Source organism: Bubalus kerabau, chromosome 2, assembly GCF_029407905.1.
Source record: "Bubalus kerabau isolate K-KA32 ecotype Philippines breed swamp buffalo chromosome 2, PCC_UOA_SB_1v2, whole genome shotgun sequence".
In the NCBI taxonomy this organism is placed as follows: Eukaryota; Metazoa; Chordata; class Mammalia; order Artiodactyla; family Bovidae; genus Bubalus; species Bubalus kerabau.
Window position 1 is genome coordinate 53642711 of NC_073625.1, and position 27218 is coordinate 53669928.

Here is a 27218-nt window from a genome sequence, read left to right on the forward strand (position 1 = left end):
CTCTGGAGCCGATGCGAGGGCTTCCCCTCCTGGTGACTTCTCTTGTTGTGGAGCATGGGCTCTAGGCAGCGCGGGCGCAGTATTCGTGATGCATGGGTTTAGTTGTCTCTCGGCATGTGGAATCTTCCTGGACCAAGGATCAAACCCATGAACCCTCCATTGGCAGGTGGATTCTCAACCACTAAGCCACGAAGGAAGTCCAATATACCCATTTTTAAGATGGGGAAACTGAGTCTTGGAGAGATTAACTAACTGTACCAAAGTTGCCCACTAGTGACCCTGAGATTTATACCAAAATCATCCACCTCCAAAGTCTGTGTTCTTAGCCACCATGCTCTGTTGCCCCTGCATGTTATGCTTCCTTGGGGCTAAAGACTCTCCTTCTGTGATTTTTTAGAACCAAAATCAAGGAGTGTTGATTTTGAGGAGGGGAGAGGGATAAATCAGGACTAGGGATTAGCATACACACACTGCAATATATAAGATAGATAACCAACAAGGATCTACTGTATGGCACAGGGAACTCTACTCAGTATTCTGTGATAACCTATATGAGAAAAGAATCTGAAAAAGAATGAATATATATGTATAACTGAATCACTTTGCTGTACATCAGAAATTAACACAACATTGCAAATCAACTATACTCCAATAAAATTAGAAAAAACAAAGTGTATTTATGATGGAATCCTGTATGCGGTATTAGCAACAAGCAAGTTGAAAAGTTTTGTAGAATATGAAACAGATGTGGGACCAAAGCTTAAGGGTTAAGAAGGATTAAACAGACCAGAAGTAGAGTTCATCTCTTTTGATTTGTGGGAGATGACCTTGAAAATTCTCATTGTAATATGATTATGTCATAGTCTTATAAAATATTATAATATTATTTAAAAATTTTAACCAATTTCATCATCTTAACTACTTTGCATGGGTGAGAATCCAGTCTTGTCCATCTTCCTATACATCCTTAGTGCTCGGATGGGTCCCTTTCCACTGATTTGAAGGGAACTGAATTATCACTAGATGGTAAGTTTGGTGGACTGGGAAAGTCTGACCACACTAAAATAGCCTTGCCAAATCTGATTTCTGATAAACTTACCTCCTTCGTGCTTTTATCCAACTCTTCTTTTTTTTTTTTAAAGAATCTTCAGGAAAAAAAAGACCAAACACCATATTCATATGAAATCATTTTTGACGTCTTCAGAGATTTCTCTAGGTTCTGGACCAAGCCTGACTGTTGTTCTCTTCTACCTACATTCTTCCTACACTTGAGGGATTTCGAAAAATGTGCTTAATAATCGGAACTTGTTTTAATTTTCTCTAACTTATTTATTTTCTCTTGAGGTTAAGAACATTTTATAAATTTGCAAATACCAAAAGTATTTTGCACACACGAAATAGGTTTAAGAAAATAATCAGATCAGATTCAGAATATCTCCCCAAGGAAATGCTTTGGGAAGTGCACAAAATAGTCAAATGATTAACTGGAAAACAAAGCAAGGCGACTAAAATATCTCCCTGAACTAGTTCCTAAGGTATGCTTTTTTTTTTTTTTCCATTATGAAACACAGCCTACTCTGCACTGCCTGTTTTTTGAAGTGAAATTTTGATGGGAAAAATAATTACTGAATCCACTGTGTATTTCACACTGACATTGGCATTCTTTTTCTTGCCAAACATTGTGCTATGAGCTTAGGCATTTATCCTCAATATATTTTCCAGCCTCTTCAGGTGTTCATTTTTCTTGTCCCCAATAAGTATTCTACTAAAATTTCAAGTCATATTTCCTGAGAGGTAGAACAGGTTACCATAGCTATGTAGAGGTTGATAATAAAAGCAAATTTTCTTTTGTTCATTCTTAATGAGTAAAATAAACTCTTGGTTTGAATTTTACTCCAGTAAACAGGGTCTCCTTAGTCTGAAGATCTGATGTTGATAAGCAAGTCAGCTTGGAATCTAAAGAGTGGCAAACTGTGTATGATCTAGTTGACGGGCTGATAAAATGATTGAAATTGCTAACCTGACAAAATGACCAAAGTTGATAAATTGATAAACATTTCTTAAGCACTGACTATCTGCAAATCCAACTTCAAATTGAGATTTGCTATTCATTAAACAGGGCTTCCCTGGTGGCTCGGTGGTAAAGAATCTGCCTGTCAATGCAGGAGACTCGGGTTCGATCCCTGGTTGGGGAAGATCCCCTGAAGGAGGAAATGGCAACCCAATCCAGTATTATTGCCTGGGAAAGCCCATGGACAAGGAGCTTGGAAGGGCGACAGTCCATGGAGTCAAAAGAGTCAGACGTGACCTAGCAACTAAAACAGCAACAACAACACATTGATTAAACAGAGGTGAGGATGCAGGGGTTTGATGTACAGACCTACGTAATGCTGTGCTTCCTGACTCCCTGCCAGCAAGTCTCAAGCAAGGATGAGCTCTTCTCAGCTTATTTTTCTAACTTACTCCAACTGGGCAAGAATTTGACTTCCACACCCAAATCAGTCAGTCTTTCTAACTCACACTTCCTGGTGCACCCTACTTCATAGTGGTGCCACCCTATAATATTACTTCTGGCTTACTTCAGAGTTCACACAAACTTTTCTTTGTCTGGATCTCATCTTACAAAGAAATACTCCTCATGTCTGCAAGAGCTAATTGTATGAAGAAGGCTGGGCACCGAAGAATTGATGCTTTTGAACTGTGGTGTTGGAGAAGACGCTTGAGAGCCCCTTGGACTGCAACGAGATCCAGCCAGTCCATTCTGAAGGAGATCAGCCCTGGGATTTCTTTGGAAGGAATGATGCTGAAGCTGAAACTCCAGTACTTTGGCCACCTCATGCGAAGAGTTGACTCATTGGAAAAGACTCTGATGCTGGGAGGGATTGGGGGCAAGAGGAGAAGGGGACGACAGAGGATGAGATGGTTGGATGGCATCACTGACTCGATGGATGTGAGTCTGAGTGAACTCCGGGAGTTGGTGATGGACAGGGAGGTCTGGCGTGCCGCGATTCATGGGGTAGCAAAGAGTCGGACACGACTGAGCGACTGAACTGAACTGAAGTCAAACAAAAAAATTATTGATAGGTTTATCATGAGTTTGTTCGTTCTGTCAGGGGTTCAGGAAACTATGGCTTTCCTGGTGGCTCAGCTGGTTAAAGGATCTGTCTGAAAGGCAGGAGACCCAGGTTCAATCCCTGGATCAGGAAGATCCCCTGGAGAAGGAAATTGCTACCCACTCCAGTATCCTTGCCTGGAGAATTCCACAGAGGAGCCTGGTGGGCTACAGTCCATGGGGTCACAAAGAGTCAGACAAAACTGAAAGACTAACACTTTCAGGAGACTATAAAGAGACGTGAGCAATGGGAGCAGAAACAGGAGTAAAAATAGCAATAAACATTAGTAAGAATGGTAACAGCCTTGGTTAGTGTTTACTGAGTGCCTTTTACTTTGACATTGTGCTAAGTTCTTTATGTACAATAATAAATAACCTCCTTTTACAGAAGAAGAAATTAAAACTTGGAGAGACAATATAACCTCCCCCAAAGCTCACAGAGTCCCAGTGGAGATGGAAAATATGGTGTTTGTTTTTTTTTTTAACTGTATGATATCACTTACACGTGGAATCTAAAAATACAGCAAACTAGTGACTATGATGCAAAAGAAGCTAACGCAAAGATACCAAGAACATACTAGTGTTAACCCATGGGAAGAGGCTGGGGAGAGGCAGTGTAGGGGGTTAAGAAGTACAAAATATTTGGTATAACATAAACTACAAGGATATATTGTACAACACAGTGAATATAGCCAGTATTTTAAGACTATAAATGTATTATAACCTTTAAAACTATGAATCACTATATTGGGCATGAGTGCTTAGTCACTTCAGTTGTGCCCGACTCTCTGCAACCCCATGGACCGTGGCCCGCCAGGCTCCTCTGTCCATGGGATTCTCCAGGCAAGAATACTGGAGTGGCTTGCCATTTCCTTCTACTACACCTGTAACATATAACATTGTGCATCAACTATATGTGAATAAAATAAAAAATAAAATTAAAAAAATCAAATTGCCACAAATATCACAAAATCCAGACTATCTATATCTTTATACTGGGAAATGCATTTTTATTTAAATTGTATTAGAACTCACCATCTGGGTGTGTTTATAAGAGGGGAAATTTGTGACTATAATTTCAATTTCCCACTTTCCATTGAATAGATTGAGTTTTCTTCTCTGTGCTTAAAACTATACATTCTCTTTTCATTCTTACAGTGGTTGGTCCTTGCTTAATCTTATTGTTATATCTATTTATTTTTACTTTTATGAACACACCACGTGACTCGCAGGATATTCCTCACCAGGGGTTGAACCCAGGCCATGGCAGTTAAAGTCTGGAATCCTAACTACTGGGCCACCAGGGAACTCCCTGTCATATTTATTTATTTTTCTATTGACTCCTAAAACTTTTCAATGTCCATATTTCCCCTGAATCAGACATGTAATGCCCTCAGGTCAATTTGCTCTCTTTCCCCCATCACTACCCAAATCTTATGCTGGTATTTTCTAGAATAACTCTGGGTTACTAAGGGCATATATTATCTTCTTCTTTGCTTTAATCCTAGCCTTTTTTTTTTTTTTTTGACTATGCTGCACCACTCGTGTGATGTAGTTCACTGCATGCATGCACAGTCTGTCACTTAAGTCATGTCTGACTCTTTGTGACCCCATGGACCATAGCGTGCCAGGCTCCTCTGTCCATGAGATTTTCCTAACAAGAAATAAAGAGTGGGTCGTCATATGCTCTCCTCCAGGGGATCTTCCTGACACATAGATTGAACCCGCGTCTCCTATGTCTCCTGCATTGCAGGCAGATTCTTTATTGCTGATCCATCAGTGAAGCCCCATTTAGTTCCTTGAGCAGGGATCAAACCTGGGCCCTGGAAGTGAAGAGTCCTAACCACTGGACCACCAGGGAATTTCTGGTCCTAGACTTTTTTTTCTTTTTTTAAATTTTATTTTATTTTTTAACTTTACAATATTGTATTGGTTTTGCCATATATCAACATGAATCCTCCACAGGTCCTAGACTTTTTGATGTGAAGTCAAGTGGGCCTTAGGAAGCATCACTGCGAACAAAGCTAGTGGAGGTGATGGAATTCCAGTTGAGCTATTTCAAATCCTGAAAGATGATGCTGTGAAAGTGCTGCACTCAATATGCCAGCAAACTTGGAAAACACAGCAGTGGCCACAGGACTGGAAAAGGTCAGTTTTCATTCCAATCCCAAAGAAAGGCAATGCCAAAGAGTGTTCAAACAATTGCACAACTGTACTCATCTCATGCACTATCAAAGTAATGCTCAAAATTCTCCAAGCCAAGCTTCAACAGTATGTGAACTGCGAACTTCCAGATGTTCAAGGTGGATTTAGAAAAGGCAGAGAACCAGAGATCAAATTGCCACTTTCCACTGGATCACTGAAAAAGTGAAAGAGTTCCAGAAAAACGTCTACTTCTGCTTTATTGACTATGCCAAAGCCTTTGACTGTGTGGATCACAACAAACTGTGGAAAATTCTGAAAGAGATGGGAATACCAGACCACCTGACCTGCCTCCTGAGAAATCTGTAGGCAGGTCAAGAAGCAACAGTTAGAACTGGACATGGAACAACATACTGGTTCCAAATAGGGAAAGGAGTATGTCAAGGCTGTATATTGTCACCCTGCTTACTTAACTTACATGCAGAGTACATCATGAGAAATTCTTGACTGGATGAAGCACAAGCTGGAATCAAGATTGCCGGGAGAAATATCAGTAACCTCAGATATGCAGATGACACCACCCTTATGGCAGAAAGTGAAGAAGAGCTAAAGAGCCTCTTGATGAAAGTGAAAGAGGAGAGTGAAAAAGTTGGCTTAAAACTCAACATTCAGAAAACAAAAATCATAACATCTGGTCCCATAGCTTCATGGCAAATAGATGGGGAAACAATGGAAACAGTGACACATTTTATTTTCTTGGGCTCCAAAATCACTGCAGATGGTGACTACAGCCATGAAATTAAAAGACTCTTGCTCCTTGGAAGAAAAGCTATAACCAACCAAGACAGCATATTAAAAAGCAGAGACATTACTTTTCCAACAAAGGTCCATCTAGTCAAAGCTATGTTTTTTCCAGTAGTCATGTATGGGTGTGAGAATTGGACTATAAAGAAAGCTGAGTGCCGAAGAATTGATGCTTTGAACTGTGGTGTTGGAGAAGACTCTTTAGAGTCCCTTGGACTGCAAGGAGATCCAACCAGTCAATCCTGAAGGAAATCAGTCCTGAATATTTATTGGAAGGACCGATGCTGAAGCTGAAACTCCAATACTTTGGCTGCCTGATGTGAAGAACTGACTCACTTGAAAAGACCCTAATGCTGGGGAAGATTGAAGGCAGAAGGAGAAGGGGACGACAGAGAATGAGATGGTTGGATGGCATCATCGACTCAATGGACATGGGTTTGAGCAAGCTCTGGGAGATGGTGATGGACAGGGAAGCCTGGTGTGCTGCAGTCCATGGGGTCGCAAAGAGTCGGACACGACTGAGCAACTGAACTGAACCGAAAAGGAAGGAATAATCAATAAAAGAGATAAAAGAAAGAGAAATAAAGGAAGGCAGTATGGTGAGGTGAAAGAGATTGAAAAGTATTTTGTGGAAAGTAGCATCTGCAAGCTGCTGCTTAGTCATATCCGTGTGACCCTATGGACTGCAGCCTGCCAGGCTCCTCTCTCCATGGGATTCTCTACACAAGAGTACTAGAGTGGGTTGCCTTGCTCTCCTCCAGGGGATCTTCCTGACCCAGGGATCAAACCCAGGTCACCTGCCTTGCAGGCAATTTCCTTCCTCTGGGCCACCAGGGAAGTCCAGAAAGTAGCATGTGAAGACCTATATCAAGGATGCAGAGTACTTCATTAAAAATAGCGTTGTCATATTAAGGTCTTTTATGGAAAAAAAAAAAAAGGGCATTCCAGGCTGTTGAATTATGAGAGGCACAAATGGTTTTAATTCTTAAGGGCGTAGGTTGGATGAGAATTCATCTGTTCCTAGTTCTGTGACCTTAACTTCTGTCAATGAAAAATTAGTCAATCTAAAAAGAATATTTTATTTGAACTAAGTTTGAAGATTATAACATGGAAGATCATCTCAGAATGCTCTGAGAACTCTTCTACCTGTTAGAAGTCAAGACACAGTTTAATAGGTTGTTTTTTTTTAAATTTTATTTTATTTTTAAACTTTACAATATTGTATTAGTTTTGCCAAATAATATAGAGATCTGTACATTAAGTGACCTATTATTCACAGTTTACATAATCCAGATTTAAGTGCCATTGTGGTGGGTCTTCTGACCCTTTACAAGATCAAGAGAAATGTTAGCATTTAAGAAATTGTCTTGTTGGTGCTTGGCTTCCTAGTTGGTGCTACTGGTAAAGAACCTGCCTGCCAATGTGGGAGATGTAAGAGACACAGGTTCATTCCCTGGTTCAGGAAGATGCCCCAGAGGAGGGCATCTGGAACCCACTGGAACCCACTCCAGTATTCTTGCCTTGAGAATTCCATGGACAGAGGAGCCTAGTGGGCTATGGTCTATAGAGTTGCAAAGAGTTGGACAAGACTGAAGTGACTTAGCATGCGTGCATGCATTTGTTGATGCTAGGAGAATGTTGCTATTTATGGTTGAGCAGCCATTCCTGCTGATGAGGAAGGTTTGATCCATGGATAATGCAAACACACAAGGCACAGTGGAGGGGCAGAGGGGAGGCCAAGGGGCAGAGGAGAATTTTTATATTTAAATTTTTCTTGTCTTGCCATAGATAGGAATTTTATTTCATACTTCTTTGTCATTTCCTCATCTGTGAAATGAGTGTCATAATAGTGCATGTATGAAGTCACTTCAGTCGTGTCCAACTCTTTGTGACCCTGTGGACTGTAGCCCAGTGGGCTCCTCTGTTCATGGGATTCTCCAGACAGAACACTGTAGTGGATTGCCATGCCCTCCTCCAGGGGATCTTCCCAACCCAGGGATAGAACCCACATCTCCTGCATTGGCAGGTGGATTCTTTACCTCTAGCGCCACCTGGGAAGCCCAAATAGTAGCCACCTAATACGGTGGTTCTGGGGATTAATAAAACATTCATACTAAAATTCTGGAAAGTCTTAAGTACCCAGTAAGTGTTACCTACTTTCAGTATTATTATTATCATTATAAAGATTACTATTGGCATCTTTTAGGTTGGTAATAGAAAATTCTAAGCCTCATACTTTTTATTTAGTCCTAAATAGAAATTATAACTCAAACTAGCAGCTTTGTGTCAATTAGTTTAATGAGGAACTAGTTGTGTAAAATTTAAGTTATATCTATCTGTATCTAGTTCTTTTTATAATAAAATTGAATTTTCTTTTTCAAGTCTGTTTGCTAAGTTTAGGGAAAATGTAATAGAAAGACGTTTCCTTTAACTGAGTTAAGGACCAATGATTTCTAACTTTGAGAACTTCTGACTTTAAATATGGCTGTAAAATGTAACTTATCATCATAGTTTTTTATGTGAAATTGTATTGGTTTATTATATGTTTTGTTAAAGTAAATCTTATTCATTAGAATATGTTTGTTATAGGGATTACATTAACACCAAAGCTTGTAATGTACATGCCAGCATGATAACCTTTAGCATGGGTGGTGGTGGTGGTTTAGTTGCTAAGTTGTGTTCAACTCTTGCAACCCTATGGACTGTAGCCTGCCAGGCTCCTCTGTCCATGGGATTCTCCAGGCAAGAATACTGGACTGGGTTGCTGTTTCCTTCTCCAATCCTAAGCTTACTATCCATTTTTCACTTGAATCTGTGACTTCACTAGGATATCAGTGACCTTTGTCTCTACAGGCATATTTGTGATAAACTTAATTATTCTAACAGACTTAATTGACAAAGTACATGCAAGATGTTGTCTGTCACTAGAAACACAGCTTTCTAGAAATAACATTATGTCTTTAGGAGATGTTTTCTAAGGAAGGAAAATCTGTAAAAATTCTTCATGTCATCAGAGTTTATACTATTATTCTGGAATGGGAAGTTGTTATTCCTATTTTGCCAAAGAGGACAAGGGGTTACCAGAGTACAAGTAGCTTCCTGAAGGTCAATAGCTACTCTCTAGTTTGACCAAGAGCACGGTCTGAATCATCTATTACAAACTCTCTTTCCATTCTATACCATTACTATACCAATTGAAATACATGACATGAAAAAGACTAGTAAGTCCTAAGTTAAATATAAACTTTTTAAATGGTCTGTGGATATGAGAGCTGCTTAGAAACTATGAAAAATTATTTTGCCCTATTGGATGGAATGCTAATAAGCTATTTTGGCTGGATCGTGAAAGTTTGTTAAAGTCTCTACGTGAACGGCCATAAAAGTGTACTACCTGTTAAAAGTTGCCTATTTGCTTATGCTGCCCACTATTTTCAGGTACAGGCTTTGACATTCCAACAGAGTGAAAGACCAACTCATTTTAAGTCACCAGTTCCTTGAAGTTGAACTATTCTTCCCCAAGGATTTCCCTAGGCCAATTCTTAGCCAAAATAATTCTTTAATAAAAAGTAATAGTTGTGAATAGGTATGTGTGTGTGCAGTGCTAAGTCACTTCAGTTGTGTCCAACTCTGTGCAACCCTACGGACTGTAGCCCTCCAGGCTCCTCTGTCCATGGGATCCTCAAGGCAAGAACACTGGAGTGGTTGCCACACCCTTCTTCAGGGGATCCTGTGTCTCTTATGACTCCTGCATTAGCAGGCAGCTTCTTTACCACTGTCTCTACCTGGGAAGCCCATGAATAGCTATAACCCCAATAAGTCATATGAAATAGATGGAGCTGCCAGTGTTCAACAGATAAACTGGATAAATGAACGGTTTATACATAAAAGAATAAATGAATAACAAATAGTATACTCACACTTTCATCTGCTGGAAACAATCACTTTGGTGTTTTAGGATAATGCCAATTATTAAAATAATTAAGGGAATATGGAAAAATCTAGAGATTAAAATATTGAATCACCAATAAGTGTCTTAATGTCTATTCTTTATAGGACATTTTCATAGATTCTGTGGCAGATAAAAACAAGTGTAAGACAAAGCTACTATTTCCAAATTGGAAAGGAGTACGTCAAGGCTGTGTATTGTCACCTTGCTTATTTAACTTATATGAAGAGTATATCATGCGAAGTGCCAGACTAGATGAAGCACGAGCTGGAATCAAGATTACCAGGAGAAATATCAATAACCTCAGATATGCAGATGACACCACCCTTATGGAAGAAAGTGAAGAGGAACTAAAGAGCCTCTTGATGAAAGTAAAAGAGGAGAGTGAAAAAGCTGGCTTAAAACTCAACTTTCAAAAAACTAAAATCAAAACATCCAGTCCCATCACTTCTTGGCAAATAGTTGGGGAAACAATGGAAACAGTAGGAGACTTTATTTTTTTGGGCTCCAAAATCACTGCAGATGGTGATTGCAGCCATGAAATTAAAAGACTCTTGCTCCTTGGAAGAAAAGCTGTGACCAACGTAGACAGCATATTAAAAAGCAAAGACATTACTTTGCCAACAAGGGTACATCTGGCCAAAGCTATGGTTTTTCCAGTAGTTATGTCTGGATGTGAGAGTTGGACTATAAAGAAAGCTGAGCACTGAAGAATTGATGCTTTTGAACTGTGGTGTTGGAGAAGATTCTTGAGAGTCCCTTGGACTGCAAAGAGATCCAACTGGTCCATCCTAAAGGAAATTAGTCTTGAATATTCACTGGAAGGACTGATGCTGAAGCTGAAGTTCCAATAGTTTGGCCACCTGTTGTGAAGAGCTGATTTATTGGAAAAGACCCTGATGCTGGGAAAGATTGAAGGCAGGAAGAGAAGGGGAGGACAGAGGATGAGATGGTTGGATGGCAGCACCAACTTGATGGACATGAGTTTGAGCAAGCTCCAGCAGTTGGTGATGGACAGGGAAGCCTGGTAGGCTGCATTCCATGGGGTGACAAAGAGTCAGACACGACTGAGCAACTGAACTGAACTGAACTGTTTCCAAAGATGTCACAATTTGATTTGAAAGCAATATTTGATACAGAAATAACAGAACTTTAGAGCTCGAATCAAATACAGCAAGTTCTATAACTGAAAGACATCTTAGAGATCACCTACCTAGTCTTCATGTTTAAAAGAGTAATGTAGTGAGACCTTAAAATGATTTGGCTCCTTGTAATTGTAAGCGACATGACGGGTTCACCCATTTTGCATTTTTTATTTTCTCCCTTCGTACTGAATGCTGTGGTGTCAGTTGACCACACGAACTGCATTACAAGTTCAATTAATAACTGATTGACTTATGAATAAGAACTGAAGTTTTGATTCATATATTGAAATTCAGACTCACAAGGTGAAAGTATCAGGAGGTGGGGCCTTTGGAAGGTAATTAACTCATGAAGGTGGAGTCCTCACGAGGAGATGAGGTCCCTTATGAAAGATCATTTAACCTGAAGTTCATGGATTTCTTGAGATACAGTAGCCATCTGAATGTGCCAGAGGCATTTTCTTCTATAGAAAGAGTGTCTAGCTTTGTTCAGTTTCTCACCAGTATCTGTTATTCTCCAGAAGTTAAGAACCAATTATTTCCCTAGAACCTGGTAACACAACAGAATAAAGTGGAATGTCAGTAAGCCTTGTTTCAAAAGATAAAGCTCAAACAGTTCATTTATTAATACATTAAAAACAAACATTGAACAAAAGGATAGATAGCAATAGGGCTTTGGGGGACATGGTGATATGAATCTAGTTCCTTTTCTTTCTACAGGAAGACCCTATGGAGGATGAGAGCCTAGGTTTCTACACTCAGGTCTAGGGGACCTGAGGATGCTTCCTATTCCAATACTAATGAGAGTCCAACCGTTCAGAATTCTCCACATGCTGACTGGAGTTCCAGTGAGCTGCTAAAGATAAAGAACAACAAATATAAGGGCCTCAAGAGTGAGAGGGGAAAAAAAAACATCAGGCAGAAAACCTACAGTACTAATTCAGTGGTAAAGAATTGTTAGAAGAGCAGAAGAATGACTGAGCTAAAAAGAAAAGAAAAGAAAAGAACTGTGCTTAAGAGCAGCAGATAAAACGCTTCTTTGACAATATGATTTCTGAAATAAACAGCTCAGTAGATGAATTGAAGGTAAGGATGGTTGTTGTGGATGTTTGAATTGGTCAGCTGATGATCAGCTGAAAGGACTATTTCAAAACACAAATGGAAACCCTAATTGAAAATGTAGGCAGTTTGAATATATAATTTGAAGACCACTATCGTGGAAACTCCTTGGAAGGAAAGTTATGACCAACCTAGATAGCATATTCAAAAGCAGAGACATTACTTTGCCAACAAAGGTCCGTCTAGTCAAGGCTACGGTTTTTCCAGCGGTCATGTAGGATCTGAGAGTTGGACTGTGAAGAAAGCTGAGCGTAGAAGAATTGATGCTTTTGAACTGTGGTGTTGGTGAAGACTCTTGAGAGTCCCTTGGACTGCGAGGAGATCCAACCAGTCCATCCTAAAGGAGATTGATCCTGGGTGTTCATTGGAAGGACTGATGCTGAAGCTGAAACTCCAATACTTTGACCACCTCATGAGAAGAGCTGACTCATTGGAAAAGACCCTGATGCTGGGAGGGATTGGGGGCAGGAGGAGAAGGGGACAACAGAGGATGAGATGGCTGGATGGCATCACCGACTCGATGGATATGAGTTTGGGTAGACCCCGGGAGTTGGTGATGGACAGGGAGGCCTGGCGTGCTGTGATTCATGGGGTCGCAAAGAGTCAGACACGACTGAATGAGTGAACTGAACTGAACTGAACTGATTGTGAAAACAATCAGCATTTCTAAAGGAGAGAAAAAACCAGAAGGGAAGCATAATTTAACAAATACTAGTAAAACATTTATCTGAAGTAAATAAAGTCCTAAGACTGTAGGTTTTAAGGGCTGCCCAAATTATAGGCTTTACTGATAAGAAAAGGCCCAAATACAGATAGAGAGACACATCAAGTCCTCAAACTTTAATAACGAAGAGAATGTTATAAAGCTCTAGGCAGGAGGCAGACAACCAAAGCAAATATCCAGGAAACTTTGGACAATGACATGTATTTATTCTTCAAAGTAATTCACTGAAAACTGATAGTGGAGTAGCAACGATCAAAGAGCTGCAACCCAAAGTATTCTCGATCAAGGGCCTGTCAGCGTGAAAGACGTGTGAGCATGAGCTTATCAACCATGTACCTCTTTATCAAAAGTTGCTGTTGTTCAGTTGCTCAGTCGTGGACTGCAGCACGCCAGGCTTCCCTGTCCTTCACCATCAGTACTTGTGAAAATACTCTAACTGAACAACAAATGAACCACAACAGAAATCTTAAGATGGAGAAAATAAGGTAGTAGTGGTGAGCAGAAATAAATGTCTTTCTCTCTCCTTCCCTCCCTTTCTTCCTTCTTGTTTCCCCTAAAGTTCAGTTCAGTGGCTCTGAACTGAAGTTATATATAAAGTTCAGTCCTTTTTGTGAAAAGGACAGTTAGTGTCTGAGTAAAGTTTCAAGTAGAGAATTTAGTATTGTTAACTATGGACGCAATGGTGTACAAATTTTTAGGATTTATTCATCTTGCATAACTTTGTATTCTTTAACCAATACCTTTTGTTCCCCTGCCCTCTCACTGAGCACCCAGTAACTACCCTCTGCACTGAGCTCCTGTGAGTTAGACTGTTTGAAATTCCGCATATTAGTGGGATCATGTGGTATTTGTTCTTCCCTGTCTGGCTTATTTCACCTCGCATAACATCCTCCAGGTTCATCACAGTGTTGCATATAATAGGATTTCCTTCCTTTTCTAGGTGAAAAAACATTCCAGTGGATGTATATGCATTTCTTTATCTATTCCTCCGTTGATGGACATGCAAGTTGTTTCCATGTCTTGGCATTTGTGCATAATGCTGCAGCGAACATGGAACTACAGATATACCTGCTTTCAGTTCCTTTGGATATACGCCCAGACATGCAATGGCTGGAGTAAATCTGTGCTATTTTTAACTTTTCAAGGAACTGCCATAATATTTTCCCACAGTGGCTACATTGATTTAAATTTCCACCAACAGCATAATAAAATTTTCCCTTTCTCCATATCTTCACCAATAATTGTTATCATTTGCTTTATTTATAATAGCCATTCTAATGGGTGTGACAGAGAAGGCGATGGCACCCCACTCCAGTACTCTTGCCTGGAAAGTCCCATGGACGGAGAAGCCTGGTAGGCTGCAGTCCATGGGGTCGCTAAGAGTTGGAGACGACTGAGTGACTTCACTTTCACTTTTCATTTTCATGCATTGGAGAAGGAAATGGCAACCCACTCCAGTGTTCTTGCCTGAAGAATCCCAGGGATGGGGGAGCCTGATGGCCTGCCGTCTATGGGGTCGCACAGAGTCGGACACGACTGAAGCGACTTAGCAGCAGCAGCAGCAATGGGTATGAGGTGGTATCTCATAGTGGCTTGATTTTTATTTTTTTGATGATCAGTGATGTTGAGAACATTTTCATGTACCCAGTGATCATTAGTATATCTTCTTTGGGGACATGTCTATTCAGGTCCTTAGCTTATATTTAAATTGGATGTTTTGAAGGTTTTGTTTTTTGCTATTTTGTGCTTTGAGGTCTTTATGTTATACATTTTGGATATTAACCTTTATCTATATGGTTTACAAATATTTCCTTCTATTTATAGATTGCCTTTTCACTTTGTGGATTATTTCCTAAGGGTTTCCCAGGTGGCGCTAGTGGTGAAGAAATTGTCTGCCAGTGCAGAAGATGGAAGAGAGGTGAGTTCAGTCCATGGTTTGGGAAGATTCCCTGGAGGAGGGCATGGCAACCCACTCCAGTATTCTTGCCTGGAGAAGCCCATGGACAGAGGAGCCTGACAGGCTACAGTCCATGGGGTGGCAAAGAGTCGGACATGACTGAAGCAACTTAGCATAGACTGTTTTTTCACTTTGCGGATTATTTCCTTTACTGTGTAGAAGGTTTTTCATTTGACATTTCTACCATGTACTACACTAACTCAGAAAGACCTAAGAATTGGTGATTGCGGAGAGTAGTGGGAAGTAGAAGCACTCAAGGTTCTCATTGGAGGCAGAGGGTGAGAAGGCGAGGAGTGACGGTGATGAAGATATTCTAGGGGCCTCATCTTTCATCTTATCCACGTTGAGAAAGAAGTAGAGACAAGATAGAATATCTTGGTGGAAGAAAAGAATAGTAAGGAACATAGTTGACAGGGAGTGTAGACTTAGATCAAAGCAACACGTAGCTACAAGCTATTTACAAGAAAATAGGCAGTGTTAATGGCTGAAATTAAAGACTGAACAGAGAGATACGAGACAAATTCAAATAAAAAGGAGTGTCTGGTGGAACTTTGCAGCTGTTTTGTGGTCTAGTCACAGAAAGATAAGAGCAAGGATAGAAGGTCTTCTTAATAGTGTGATTACAGGCTGAGTTGGGTAGGGTGACCCATAAAACAAGAATCTATTACCATCTAAAAGTGAAAACAAACTATAATACCTGACGCAATCTGGACACTTTTTAATGAGCATCTGACCACTCAAGACCACTATTCTAGAAATTTTATAGCTTTGTTACATGAATGAAAGTGAAAAATCACTCAGGTGTGTCTGACTCTGTGTGACCCCATGGACTATACAGTCCATGGAATTTTCCAGGCCAGAATACTGGAGTGGGTAGCCTTTCTCTTCTCCAGGGGATCTTCCCAAACCAGGGATTGAACCAAGATCTCCTACATTGCAGGCGGATTCTTTACCAACTGAACTATCAGGGAAGCCCTTTTTGATATGAATGCTGGCTAGTTAAAGAGTACAAAGACTTACATGGTTGGTGGCTCATAGAATCCTTTTGACAAAAGGAGTACATTCTTTGGTGATTCTTTACAAGACCCAGAACATCTATTTTTCTGACACAAGTGCAATTTATTTTATGCAACAAATGGCGATATTAATGACAGATAAGGTCAAGTTTAAAGTTAAATGCACTGAAGAAGTACATTATGTAATAATAAAAGGACAGTCTATGAAGAGTATATTACATTTATAAATCTGTTTGCACCAAATAAACAGCTAACTATACAAAACAAAATATTTTACGAATAAAGGAAAAATTTGTAAAAATAGCGTTTTTGTGGGAGACAAAATATTTCCCATCCACGATTGGACAATTCTAGCTAAAAACAAAAGAAGGACATACAAAAAAGAATGGTGCAATCAGTAAACTTTATTTAATAGATGTGTATTAAACCATACATCCTTCTAAGGGAGAATAAATATTTTTCACATGTTTATAGAACATTTACAAAATAGATCTTATTCCTATACTGGACTTGGTTTCAGAAAACTTCAATCATTTTATTACTATTATTATTTTTTAACTCAAAGTCTTTTAATTAAAAAATATTTTTTTTTTGGTTGTGAAGCAAGTGTTTATTAGGAGAAAAAAGAGTACATGTGAATAAGCACATGCTGGTGAACTCGGAGTCACACACCCAGAGAGAGTCGAGCACTCGTGGGGCATTTCTTCCAGGTTTCCTCTGACCAATCACCTTGCTTTACCTGGTTCTGAGTCTATCTTTGGTTTATCTCAGGGTTGCCTAGAGTTGGACACGACTGAGCAGCTGGCACACAAGGGTCTCTCACACGTGTGCATCTCCTAGTCGAGACGGATTCCAGCGAAGAGGATTATGGGTAGGTTGACGTCACTTACTGTGGGGTGGTGCTCCCTCCCTTCTGACCTCCGAGGAGCCTTTCTGTGCATGTGCAGTCTGGATGGTCTCTTTGACCTCAAGAAAGAGGACTATGGGGTCTTTTTATCTCTAATCTGGGCAGGGCTCAGTGTCTTCTCCCTCCTGCTATTGTCTTTGTCTCAGAGTATCTGTCCACAGGGGACAGGCTCCAGCTGCTCAGCCTGGGGTCCATCCATCTCCTGCCTCAAATCCCCCTTGAGAGATGGAGACCCCAAGAAATCTTCATTGGGAAGATGAAGGGTGAAGGTCTGTTTTTTGTAGCTGTTTCAGGCTGTCATAGAGCTTATAGACCCTACCTAGTTGGGGTCATGGAGATGTTGCTGTGTCCCATTAAGTGGTCTCAGGGTGACTTCTTTTGTTATTTCAGTAGGATCTGCTGTGGGGAGTGGTCAGAATTTTTAAACTTCAACAGTTTTATTTATTTATTTTTTGGCTAAACCTCGAAACTTTTGGGATCTTAGTTCCCCGAACAGGGATTGAACCAGCACCCCCTGCAGTGGCAGCACAGAGTCTTAGCCACTGGACCACCAGGAAAGTCCTTAAACTTCAATAATTTTAAAGTAGACATTTGGTAGTTCAAAATTCCTGATCAAATTCAACAAAATTGAGAAACAAGAAAAAATTGGCCTAAAATGTCTTCTTTGGAAATTGAAACTCATACTAGATAATCTTTGGCTCAAGTAAAATATTAAAAATGAAATTACAAACTATGTTGAAAAAGTGTTAAGGAGACCATTTCATATCTAAACCTTTGGAAGCTATCAGAATCTGTACTCGGGAAGATTTTTAGCTTTTAATGCCATCGTTATTAAAGGAGAAACCCAAATAGATGAAATAATAAACCATTTAAGTAATTAGAAAGAGAAAACCAAAATAAAGCAAGAGATGTGTTATAAGAAATGAAATCTGAAATTAATGAACAACAAATAAAAATTAGAAAAAAGAATAAACAAATCCAAAAGAAAAAAACTTTAAAATACCCATAAAATAGATGAGCCCCTTGTAACCCTGCTCTAAGGGTTAGAAAAGGAGTAAATATTAAGGACAAAAAAAAATAATAATAAATACAGATAGAAAGTAAAATACAATAACTATGATATAAAAATGTAAGTAACACTAGTAGAATAATAAATTGGAAATACCTGGAAAAAAATAGAGGATTTCCTAACAAAATAAAAGTGAACAAAGCTGACTTAAGATTAGATTAAATTTTAGAGATAAGAAGAAAGACACCATGATCGGATGGTTTCAGATTCATCATGCTCACGCTTGTGTGCCCTGTAGTGTCTCACTCTGCGACCCCTTGGACCGCAGCCCCCCAGGTTCCTCTGTCTATTGCATTTTCCATGCTAGCATACTAGAGTGGGTTGCTATTTCTTCCTCCAGGGGATTTTCCTGACCCAGGGACAGAACCTGCAACTCTAACGTCTCCTGCATTGAAGGTGGATTTTTTTTACTACTTGAGCCATCAAGGTTCTTTACATCTTGAGCCCGAGAGTTATTAAATCTTTAAAAAGTAGATTGCTGCTGCTAAGTCACTTCAGTTGTGTCCGACTCTGTGCGACCCCATGGACGGCAGCCCACCAGGCTCCCCCGTCCCTGGGATTCTCCAGGCAAGAACACTGGAGTGGGTTGCCATTTCCTTCTCCAATGCATGAAAGTGAAAAGTGAAAGGGAAATTGCTCAGTCCTGTCCGACTCTTCGCGACCCACGGACTGTAGCCTTCCAGGCTCCTCCATCCATGGGATTTTCCAGGCAAGAGTACTGGAGTAGGGTGCCATTGCCTTCTCCAAAAAAGTAGATTACTGCAGTATTATTTGAACTGTTGAAGGAAAGCTTTCAAATCCATTCCATCAAGCCGAAATAACTTTCAAAAGAACCTGCTAAAGATGGCCAATAAATAAAACCATAGATTGCTAAGGAATGTAGAAGGTAATTTTTTTTTTAAAGTATTTATTTATTTGGCCTCACGAAGTCTTAGCTGTGGCATGTGAACTCTTATTTGCAGCATGTGGGATCTAATTTCCTGACTAGGGATGGAACCTGGCCCCCTGTACTGGAAGCAAGGAGCCTTAGCCACTGGACCACCAGGGAAGTCTCAGTAGAGGGTAATTCTTAATAAATTTTACAAAACTGTATCTGCAATGCATTTTACAGAGCAGTTTCCCCATTCAAGATTTTATGAGTTTTTGAGTATCAGGAAATCTATCATCATAATCTATTCTATGAAAACATCGAAGAAAAAAAGTAATTTTACCACTAAATGCTTAAAAGGCATTTGATAGAAATCATTAGCTATTTCTCGTAAAATTATCAAGAAAGATATACTATGAAATAAGAAAATATAAAGCCACTCAGCAAATGTTTTAAATTTTAAAACACAAAAACTGTTTTAATTAAATTAGCTAGATAGGGACAGCACTGCCCCCATTATGCTTAACATTATCTTGGAGGTGCTGGTGGATACAGAAGGTAAGAAAATAAAACAAATGATACATTGTGAGTTCCCTGGTGCGTCAGAGGTGAGGACCTGGTGCTTTCACTGCAGGAGCCCAGGAACTGAGATCCTCCAAGTTGCCCAGTGCAGCCAACTGGGGGAAAAAAAAGGATATAAACTTATTTTATATTTGAAAAATATGTTTATATTTGAAAAAATTTGATAAAATTATCTCTTTTTGATGATGATTTTGTATAACTAGGAAATTTAAGATGCTGTACTAAATATCACTAGATTTGAAAAGGACAGCTTGGTGAGGGCATGGATACAAGATAAATTTTTTTTTTTTCAAGATAAATTTTTTAAAAGGCAATAGTTTTTATATATTTTAACAAAATACTTAGAGAAATGGGAAAATTTTCCTATTTACAATCATTGAAAAATATAAAATGCTTAAGAATTAATTGGGTAAGATAGACACATTTTCTCTATAAGGGAAATGATAAAATCTTGCTGAAAGAAATTAAGGAAGACTTGAACAAATGGAAAGCACACTTGTTGGACAAGAGTAGTTTATTACACAAACCTTAAGTACATACACCCAATAAATGTGTAAGCATTATGTGGGACACTACTGAGTAACTTCACTTTCACTTTTCACTTTCATGCACTGGAGAAGGAAATGGCAACCCACTCCAGTGTTCTTGCCTGGAGAATCCCAGGGACGGGGGAGCCTGGTGGACTGCCGTCTATGGGGTCGCACAGAGTTGACCACGACTGAAGCGACTTAGCAGCAGCAGTAGCAGCAGCAGCAATGCACTAAAATTAGAATTGGTACTTTCTGGGAAGATGATTGGTCAGAGAAGGTTAAAGTCCATGTTGAAGAACAGATGCCCCAGAATAGCTAAGAAAATATGCAAAGGGAGAATAGTGAGAGATCCTGAACGTTTAATTAAGCTACCGCGTCTTAGTCATATTGTATTGGTAAAGGAATAGAATCAACTGTGAAGAAACAGAGTCCAATGTGGATGATAGTTATGTATATTTCTAAAGTGGTAGATCATTTTAGGGAGAAATCAAATCAATCATTTAATAAATGGTTTTTGGAAAATAGTCTACCTATTTGGAAGAAAAGTGGGTCGCTATCTTATTCTACATTTAAATATAAATTCCAGATGGCTAAAAAGCTTGGTGGTCATTTAGTCGCTAAGTCATGTCTGACTCTTCGCGGCACCAGGGACGATAGCCCGCCAGGCTCCTCTATCCATGGGATTTCCCAGGCAAGAATACTGGAGTGGGTTGCCATTCCCTTCTCCAGCGGATCTTCCTGACCCCGGGATCGAACCTGTGTCCCTGCATTGCAGGCAGATTCTTTACCAACTGAGCCACCAGGGAAACCCCTAAAGATCACACAAAGTCCTTCCAGTGGGAATTGAACCAGCAACTTAACGATTGCCAGAGCTCACTCACTGTAGTCCTGAGCTGTCTTCTAGAATAAGAGGCCCTACTTCTTATTCTACATTGAAATATAAATTCCAGATGGCTAAAAAGCTTACATGGTCAAAATATTAATAAAATCACTGAAGTCATATAATATGATCTAAAAACTAAGTATATAAAATCTATGCACTGAGGACCACTTTTTTTTGCAGAAGCTATAGAAATCCAGAGGCTATAAAAGATAGCATGTTTAAATTTATAGAAGCTAAGAACCTTGATATGACAAAACAATAGACAAGCATTCAATTTAGAATAAAATATTTATAACTGATTTGTCAAAACAGCTAAACATTTAAGAAAAAAGAGAAATGACTGAAAAATGGGCAATCCAAACTGGCCAATAAATTAATAGAAAGATTCTCAAATTCATTATTAGCAAGCAAAATTCAAATAAAAGTAAAAATAAAATGTCATTTTACACCAGACTGACAAAATTGGAAAAGAACTATGGTACCATTACTGGTGGTGACTTAGGGAATGGATTCCTCTCATGGCTGGTAGAAATATGAAGTGTTATAGGTTTGGAGAAATCCATCTGCCAACATCTATTACATTTAAAAAGTATGTATACTTTTTGGCTCAGCAATTCCAATTCATGGACGCTGTTCCATAGAAAAGAAGGCATCTATATATAAGGCTTTATGTTTATAGAAGCAAAAAACTTATTAGAAATAATGAGTTAGTGCTAATCTCTTGACTGGTAGTGACTTCCACAAGGTATTTTTGAGTGATGAGAGCCAGATATACAAACTGTAGGGTTCCCTCCCTTTTTAAAATTGATTTTATATTGAAGTATAATTGAATTACAAAGTGGTGTTAATTACTGTTGTACAGTGAAATGACTCAATTATATAGACATGAAGGCAATGGCACCCCACTCCAGTACTCTTGCCTAGAAAATCCCACGGACGGAGGAGCCTGGTGGGCTGCAGTCCATGGGGTCGCGAAGAGTCGGACACGACTGAGCGACTTCCCTTTCACTTTTCACTTTCATGCATTGGAGAAGGAAATGGCAACCCACTCCAGTGTTCTTGGAGAATCCCAGGGATGGCGGAGCCTGGTGGGCTCCCGTCTATGGGGTCGCACAGAGTCGGACACGACTGAAGCGACTTAGCAGAAGCAGCAGCATACGTATGTATGTAAACATTCTTGTTCATTCTGATTTACCACAGGATATTGAATGTAGTTCCCTGTGCTATACAGTAGGACCTTGCTGTTTATTCATTCTTTAAATGCTAATTTGCTATATTAATCCCAAACTACCAGTCCAATCTTCTCCCCACACTCCCCCTCGGCAACCACCAGTCTACTCTTTATGTCTCTGATTCTGTTTCCTAGATAAGTTCATTTGTAGCATATCTACTTCTGTGATATAACCAACAATACTCATATATGTAGATGTATTTATATGTACATTTCTTCCCCCCCCACCCCCACTTTCAGTCCCTTTAATTAGGGGCTCTGAGGAGAGGGCAGAATGGCAGGCAGGGGAGAGAAGGTGGTGCTTCTTATGCCCCTTTTGGCAACCAGTTAGTCCTCATCCTCTGGCAGCTGGATCTTGCTGGGGTCGAAGCAGTTGGATTCCATGATGGGGAGGCCATGGGCCTCTCGGTATTTCACAAGCCTCTCAGCTTCCCGGCGGGCCCACTCCTGCATCCTGTAGTCAGGCAGATAAGCCACAAAGGTGCTTCCAAGGACCAAGGCGATGGAGAATCCGAAGAAGACGACAACCCGCATGTTCCAGACGTCCACAGCAGGGTCCTTGTCATAACCGTGGGAGTCTGGGTTCTTCTCATAGAGGTTTTCGTCCTCGGGTTCTGGGTCCTCCTGCCAGCGTAATGTCGGTTCTGACGGCCGCTTTCCCGCCAGAGTGGACGGGGCGATCACAGCCCTGGAGGAGCTGGATTCCCAGCGAACACGGGCAGCAGGGAGCCCTCGCGTTGCCGCTACTGCCAAAAGGCGGCGACCGCCGCACAAACCTAACATCCCAGCCGCCATAACAGATCGTTCTGCAAGCTCTCGGGGTCGGGGACGGAAGTGTGACTCCGCGCAGCTGCAGTTGTCCAGGGCGCGAGAGTTGTCGCTCCGCCCCCGCCGCACTAAATAGGTCCTGAATCGGAACTTTGCTTTCGAATGGTGAGAGGTTCTCATTTCCTCACTCTGTCATGACCTCAGGGAAGCAACCACCTTCTAATCCTCTCAATCAGACTATTTTATATGTACATTTCTATATAGAATTACATGGCCGGGGTTATATGGAAAGTTAGGTTAATGTGAGAAGTGAAGAGAAAGTAGCTAAAGAAAACTCTTTTCCGTTTACAAAGGATGAGTACCAGCCACGGTTGAGGTTATTTTGAGTTGCATGTTACTGACCATGAATTAAATTCCCACTGAGAAACTTAGAAAATTGAAGCATGTCGAATCAATCATTTTGGAAGATATAGGTTTTGTGATATTTGTGAATGAATATGTATCATGCATATTTATGTTTTTCCATGCTTGAATGTATGAATCAATGAATGAGTGATTATCATTAACACAGGTATCTGTATGTAATATGACACCTTTATGTTGAATCTTCTAATGATGGAAAAGTGAAATAGACTAAAGATCCAGAGAGTAAATATTTGTCACCTGGGTGTGACTACTGGAGAGTTAATAGTTCTTAGGTGGAACAGAATGTTTTGAGAGTGTTTTAACTCATATATAGTTCAGAACAATCTTTTCAATTAATATCATAGCACAGGTTCTCAGGTGTAATAGAATCCGCCCTTGATTCACTGATTCAGTTGTGAGTTCACTACTATTATCACATGGTGTTCCAAAGAGCTCAAGTGTCCCAAAGTTTTTGCTTCTGGCTCTTATGACTAATTACTCCCATCAGCGGTAACTGAGACTCTTAAAGAGTGAGAGAGGGAAAAGAACAGGAAGACTCCAGGTATTGGGAACACACTCAAGAGAACTCCTGATTGTCTCTTCCTCTCTTAACCTAGTCTTGTGATCCTATCACCTTTGACTGAAACCACATCCTGAAACATGACTGCGCCTCTTTGTACTAACTCCAGAGGGTTTGTCTTACAATGCGAGGTTTTGTGCCCCTTCCAGGGAAGGATATTTAAGTCCAGCCTGATAATAAGCCCGAGTGACTCCAGGGAGAAATGCCCAGTGTCTGTGCCTTGCTATGTTGGGTTTATGCTGCGGAACTGAAAATCGGAGCCTTAAGCACCATCATTTTTGCTTTTAAGGTCTGGAAGTGCCACGTAATATATTTGTTGTTGCTTAGTCTTTAAGTCACGTCTGACCCTTTTGTGACCCCATGGATTGTAACCCGTCAGGCTCCTCCGTCCATTGAATTTCCCAAGCAAGGATACTGGAGTGGGTTGCCATTTGCTTCTTCAGGGGATCTTCCTGATCCAGGGATTGAACACACGTCTTCTGCAGAGACAGGTGGGTTCTTAACCCTGAGCCACCAGGGAAGTCCATTTTCAAGACCCTTGGCAATGAACTTCAGAAAACAGAAAATATTAATGATTATTTTGAATAAATAGATTTCATACTAAAAAAGTCAGTAAATTAGTTGCCCCTAAAGAATACCTGGCATTTTCCTGGCTGCTCAGACGGTAAAGAATCCACCTGCAATGTGAGAGACCAGGGTTTGATCCCTGGGTTGGGAAGATCCCCTGGAGAAGGGAATGGCAACCCGCTCCAGTGTTCTTGCCTGGAGAATCCCATGGACAGAGGAGCCTGATGGGCTATAGTCCATGGGGGTCGCAAAGAGTTGGATATGACTAACTTTCACTTTTCACTTTCAAAGAATACCAGACTAAAAGAATAATCCCAAAACAGGGAGAGGTTAATGGCACCTCTTCCACATTTCCACAGCAGAGTCAGGATTCTATTACCTAGGAATTAGAGTTGCTCCTGTTCCCAAAGGGAACACCTTTCCTCCCCCCTGACAGAAATGGCTTCTAGACAATCATGCCAGGGAGAAGCGGTGAGGAGGAGGGAAGGGCTTCTCTTCTAACATATGAACCCTCTTAAAAAGAAATTGTGTGGTTAATAAAAATTCCCTGTAGCAATTTGCTCATAAATTAAGACCTGTTCCCTCTGCAAAGAAAAAAAAATTAGTAAACAATTATACAATGCAGATTAGATTAAAAAAAGAATCTGAACAGTGTTGTTTGTTTTCCACTAACTTGTGCACAGATAGTGAAAATGACAGTGAATACTGACAGCCATGGACGTGAGTCTGACAATACTTGGCCTGTAGATGTCAGGACCAATTACTGTTTGGAGCGGTACTGATCTTTTTTGTTTTTTTGTGGCTTTGGATTATCAACCTGCTGCTGTTTGTATAGGCACGACATCATGTTTATTCCTTCTGTCCCTACAAATTGATTTCTACTAATATATTGACTACCAGTGGTCATTGGCTCATGGATCCATAAGTTGAGTCCAAAAGAAATCAAAAGACAGTACACATTTTAAAAAACTTTTCTCCCTCTGATGGATGGAACATTCATTTTCCCTTCGCTTTCTGTCTTCTTCTCTCACCCCTTTCTATCTTCTACCCACTCACTAAAAAAATATTTCAAAGGTATTTTCTCTTATAATTGTGTGGATGTATCATGCCCAGGATTCTTGGTTTCAAATACAGAATTTGACTCTGGCTAACTTAGTTTTTTTTTTTTTTTTTTTTTAATTAATAGACATATAAGGAGGGCCAGGCTCTGGCGAGAATGCAGGGAGGCAAAGCCTGGCTTAGACCTGGGCGGAGGAAAGACACATTCTCTGACTTGGAGCAGGCAGGTCTTCTGCCTCTTGGGTTTTTCCATATTGGGAGGTGGGAACTCCTCCAGCCACCTCTCTAGGGATTTATTCCGAATGAGCAGAACATTTCATTACAGTGTGCAGTAGCTTCTCAGTTTGGAAAACAAAACAAAACAAAACCTTAAACTTCAATGTTTTTCCCCAAATGTATTGTTTAGAACTGGCGTAGCTACTGTGTTTGCTGAGTAGGTCCCAGAGTCTAGTAGAGATTACAACCACTTATACCCTCTATGTCTCAGTGACATGTTAAGTGGGAAAGCAGCAGATTCAGTGTCTGGTGAGGGCCCGCTTTCTGGTTTATCGATGGCCACCTTCTCATGGTATTCTTACATGGCAGAGAGAGGTAGAGCAAGTTTGCATGTGTTTCTTCTTATAAAGGTACCAACCCATCATGTGGGCTTCACCTTCATGATCTAACCACCTCCTAAAGGCTTCACCTCCCAATACCATCATGTTACGGTATTAAGGCTTCCACTTAGGAATTTGGGGAATACTCAAACACCTGGATCTGGTGTCATACAGATGTCACTCAAAAACTATTTGTTTGAATGAGTGATTGCATGAGTGAGTCAACTCATGTTTCTTTGGCACTGTCTCCAAGATTATCCAGAAGATTTTCAGTCTTTTTCAGTGTGCTCTGAACTCTCTGCTGCTGCTAAGTCGTTTCAGTCATGTCCGACTCATATGCGACCCCATAGATGGCAGCCCACCAGGCTCCTCTGTCCCTGAGATTCTCTAGGCAAGAATGCTGGAGTCAGTTGCCATTTCCTTCTCTGAACTCTCACTCAGGCTCTATGAGGGGGTCCTCCTTGGGTCCTTCTGTTTCATTTTATTGGACAATTGGCTCATTCAGGAGAAACATACTTGCATTTAAAATATGTATGTGTGTGTTGTTAGTTGCTCAGTCGTGTCCGACTCTTTTGTGACCCCATGGACTGTAGCCCACCATGCTCTTCTGTCCATGGAATTCTCCAGGCGATGGGTCTCCTGCATTGCAGGCAGATTCTTTACAATCTGAGCCATCAGATATATAATATATATCTTTCTTTCTTTCCTTCTTTCTTTGGCTGTGTTGGGTCTTAGTTGTGGCACTTGAGATCTTCATTAAGGTGCACAGACTCTTTAGCTGTGTTGCAAAGGCTCAGTAGTTGTGGAATGCAGATGGGATCCAGCATTTGGGATCTCAGTTCCCCAATCAGGAATCAAATGCATGTCCTGCATTGCAAAGTGGATTCTTAACCTTTGGACCAGGGAAGTCCGTATACTTGCATTTTGAAGACGCTGGTTGTATCTATTTCTTCTTAATCCATGAAGACTCAGCATGCTGGGACATTCTTTTTCCTCATCCATTTATACTGAAGTTCATCACCATAGCGACTATTTTAAGTGTGACCCAGGAGATTATTTCCATGTAAGCAGCATTTAGCAAGGTATGCTTGGTGCCTGGGGATTTGGGTTAGTTCATCATTAGCTGGTGGATTCTTTATGCTGGTTTAGGTCATCTTTCCTGAAAGATGATCCTTGTTATGGTTGGAAATGTTTTGTTTTCAATTCTTAAA

At 40.3% G+C, this 27218-nt stretch overlaps 1 protein-coding gene across 1 annotated transcript; it reads right to left on the reverse strand.

The window, feature by feature from the left end:
* Positions 1-21665: 21665 nt before the first annotated feature.
* LOC129644743 (NADH dehydrogenase [ubiquinone] 1 beta subcomplex subunit 11, mitochondrial-like) lies at positions 21666-23061 on the reverse strand. The gene has a single exon (XM_055570231.1). The coding sequence runs from the start codon at positions 22978-22980 to the stop codon at positions 22360-22362; it is 621 nt and encodes a 206-aa protein (XP_055426206.1). The 5' UTR covers positions 22981-23061; the 3' UTR covers positions 21666-22359.
* Between the last annotated feature and the right edge of the window lie 4157 nt (positions 23062-27218).

Excerpts from the sequence above, each read along its gene's own strand:
- LOC129644743 (XM_055570231.1), bottom strand. The coding sequence starts at position 22,980 with ATGAGAACCTCTCACCATTCGAAAGCAAAGTTCCGATTCAGGACCTAT.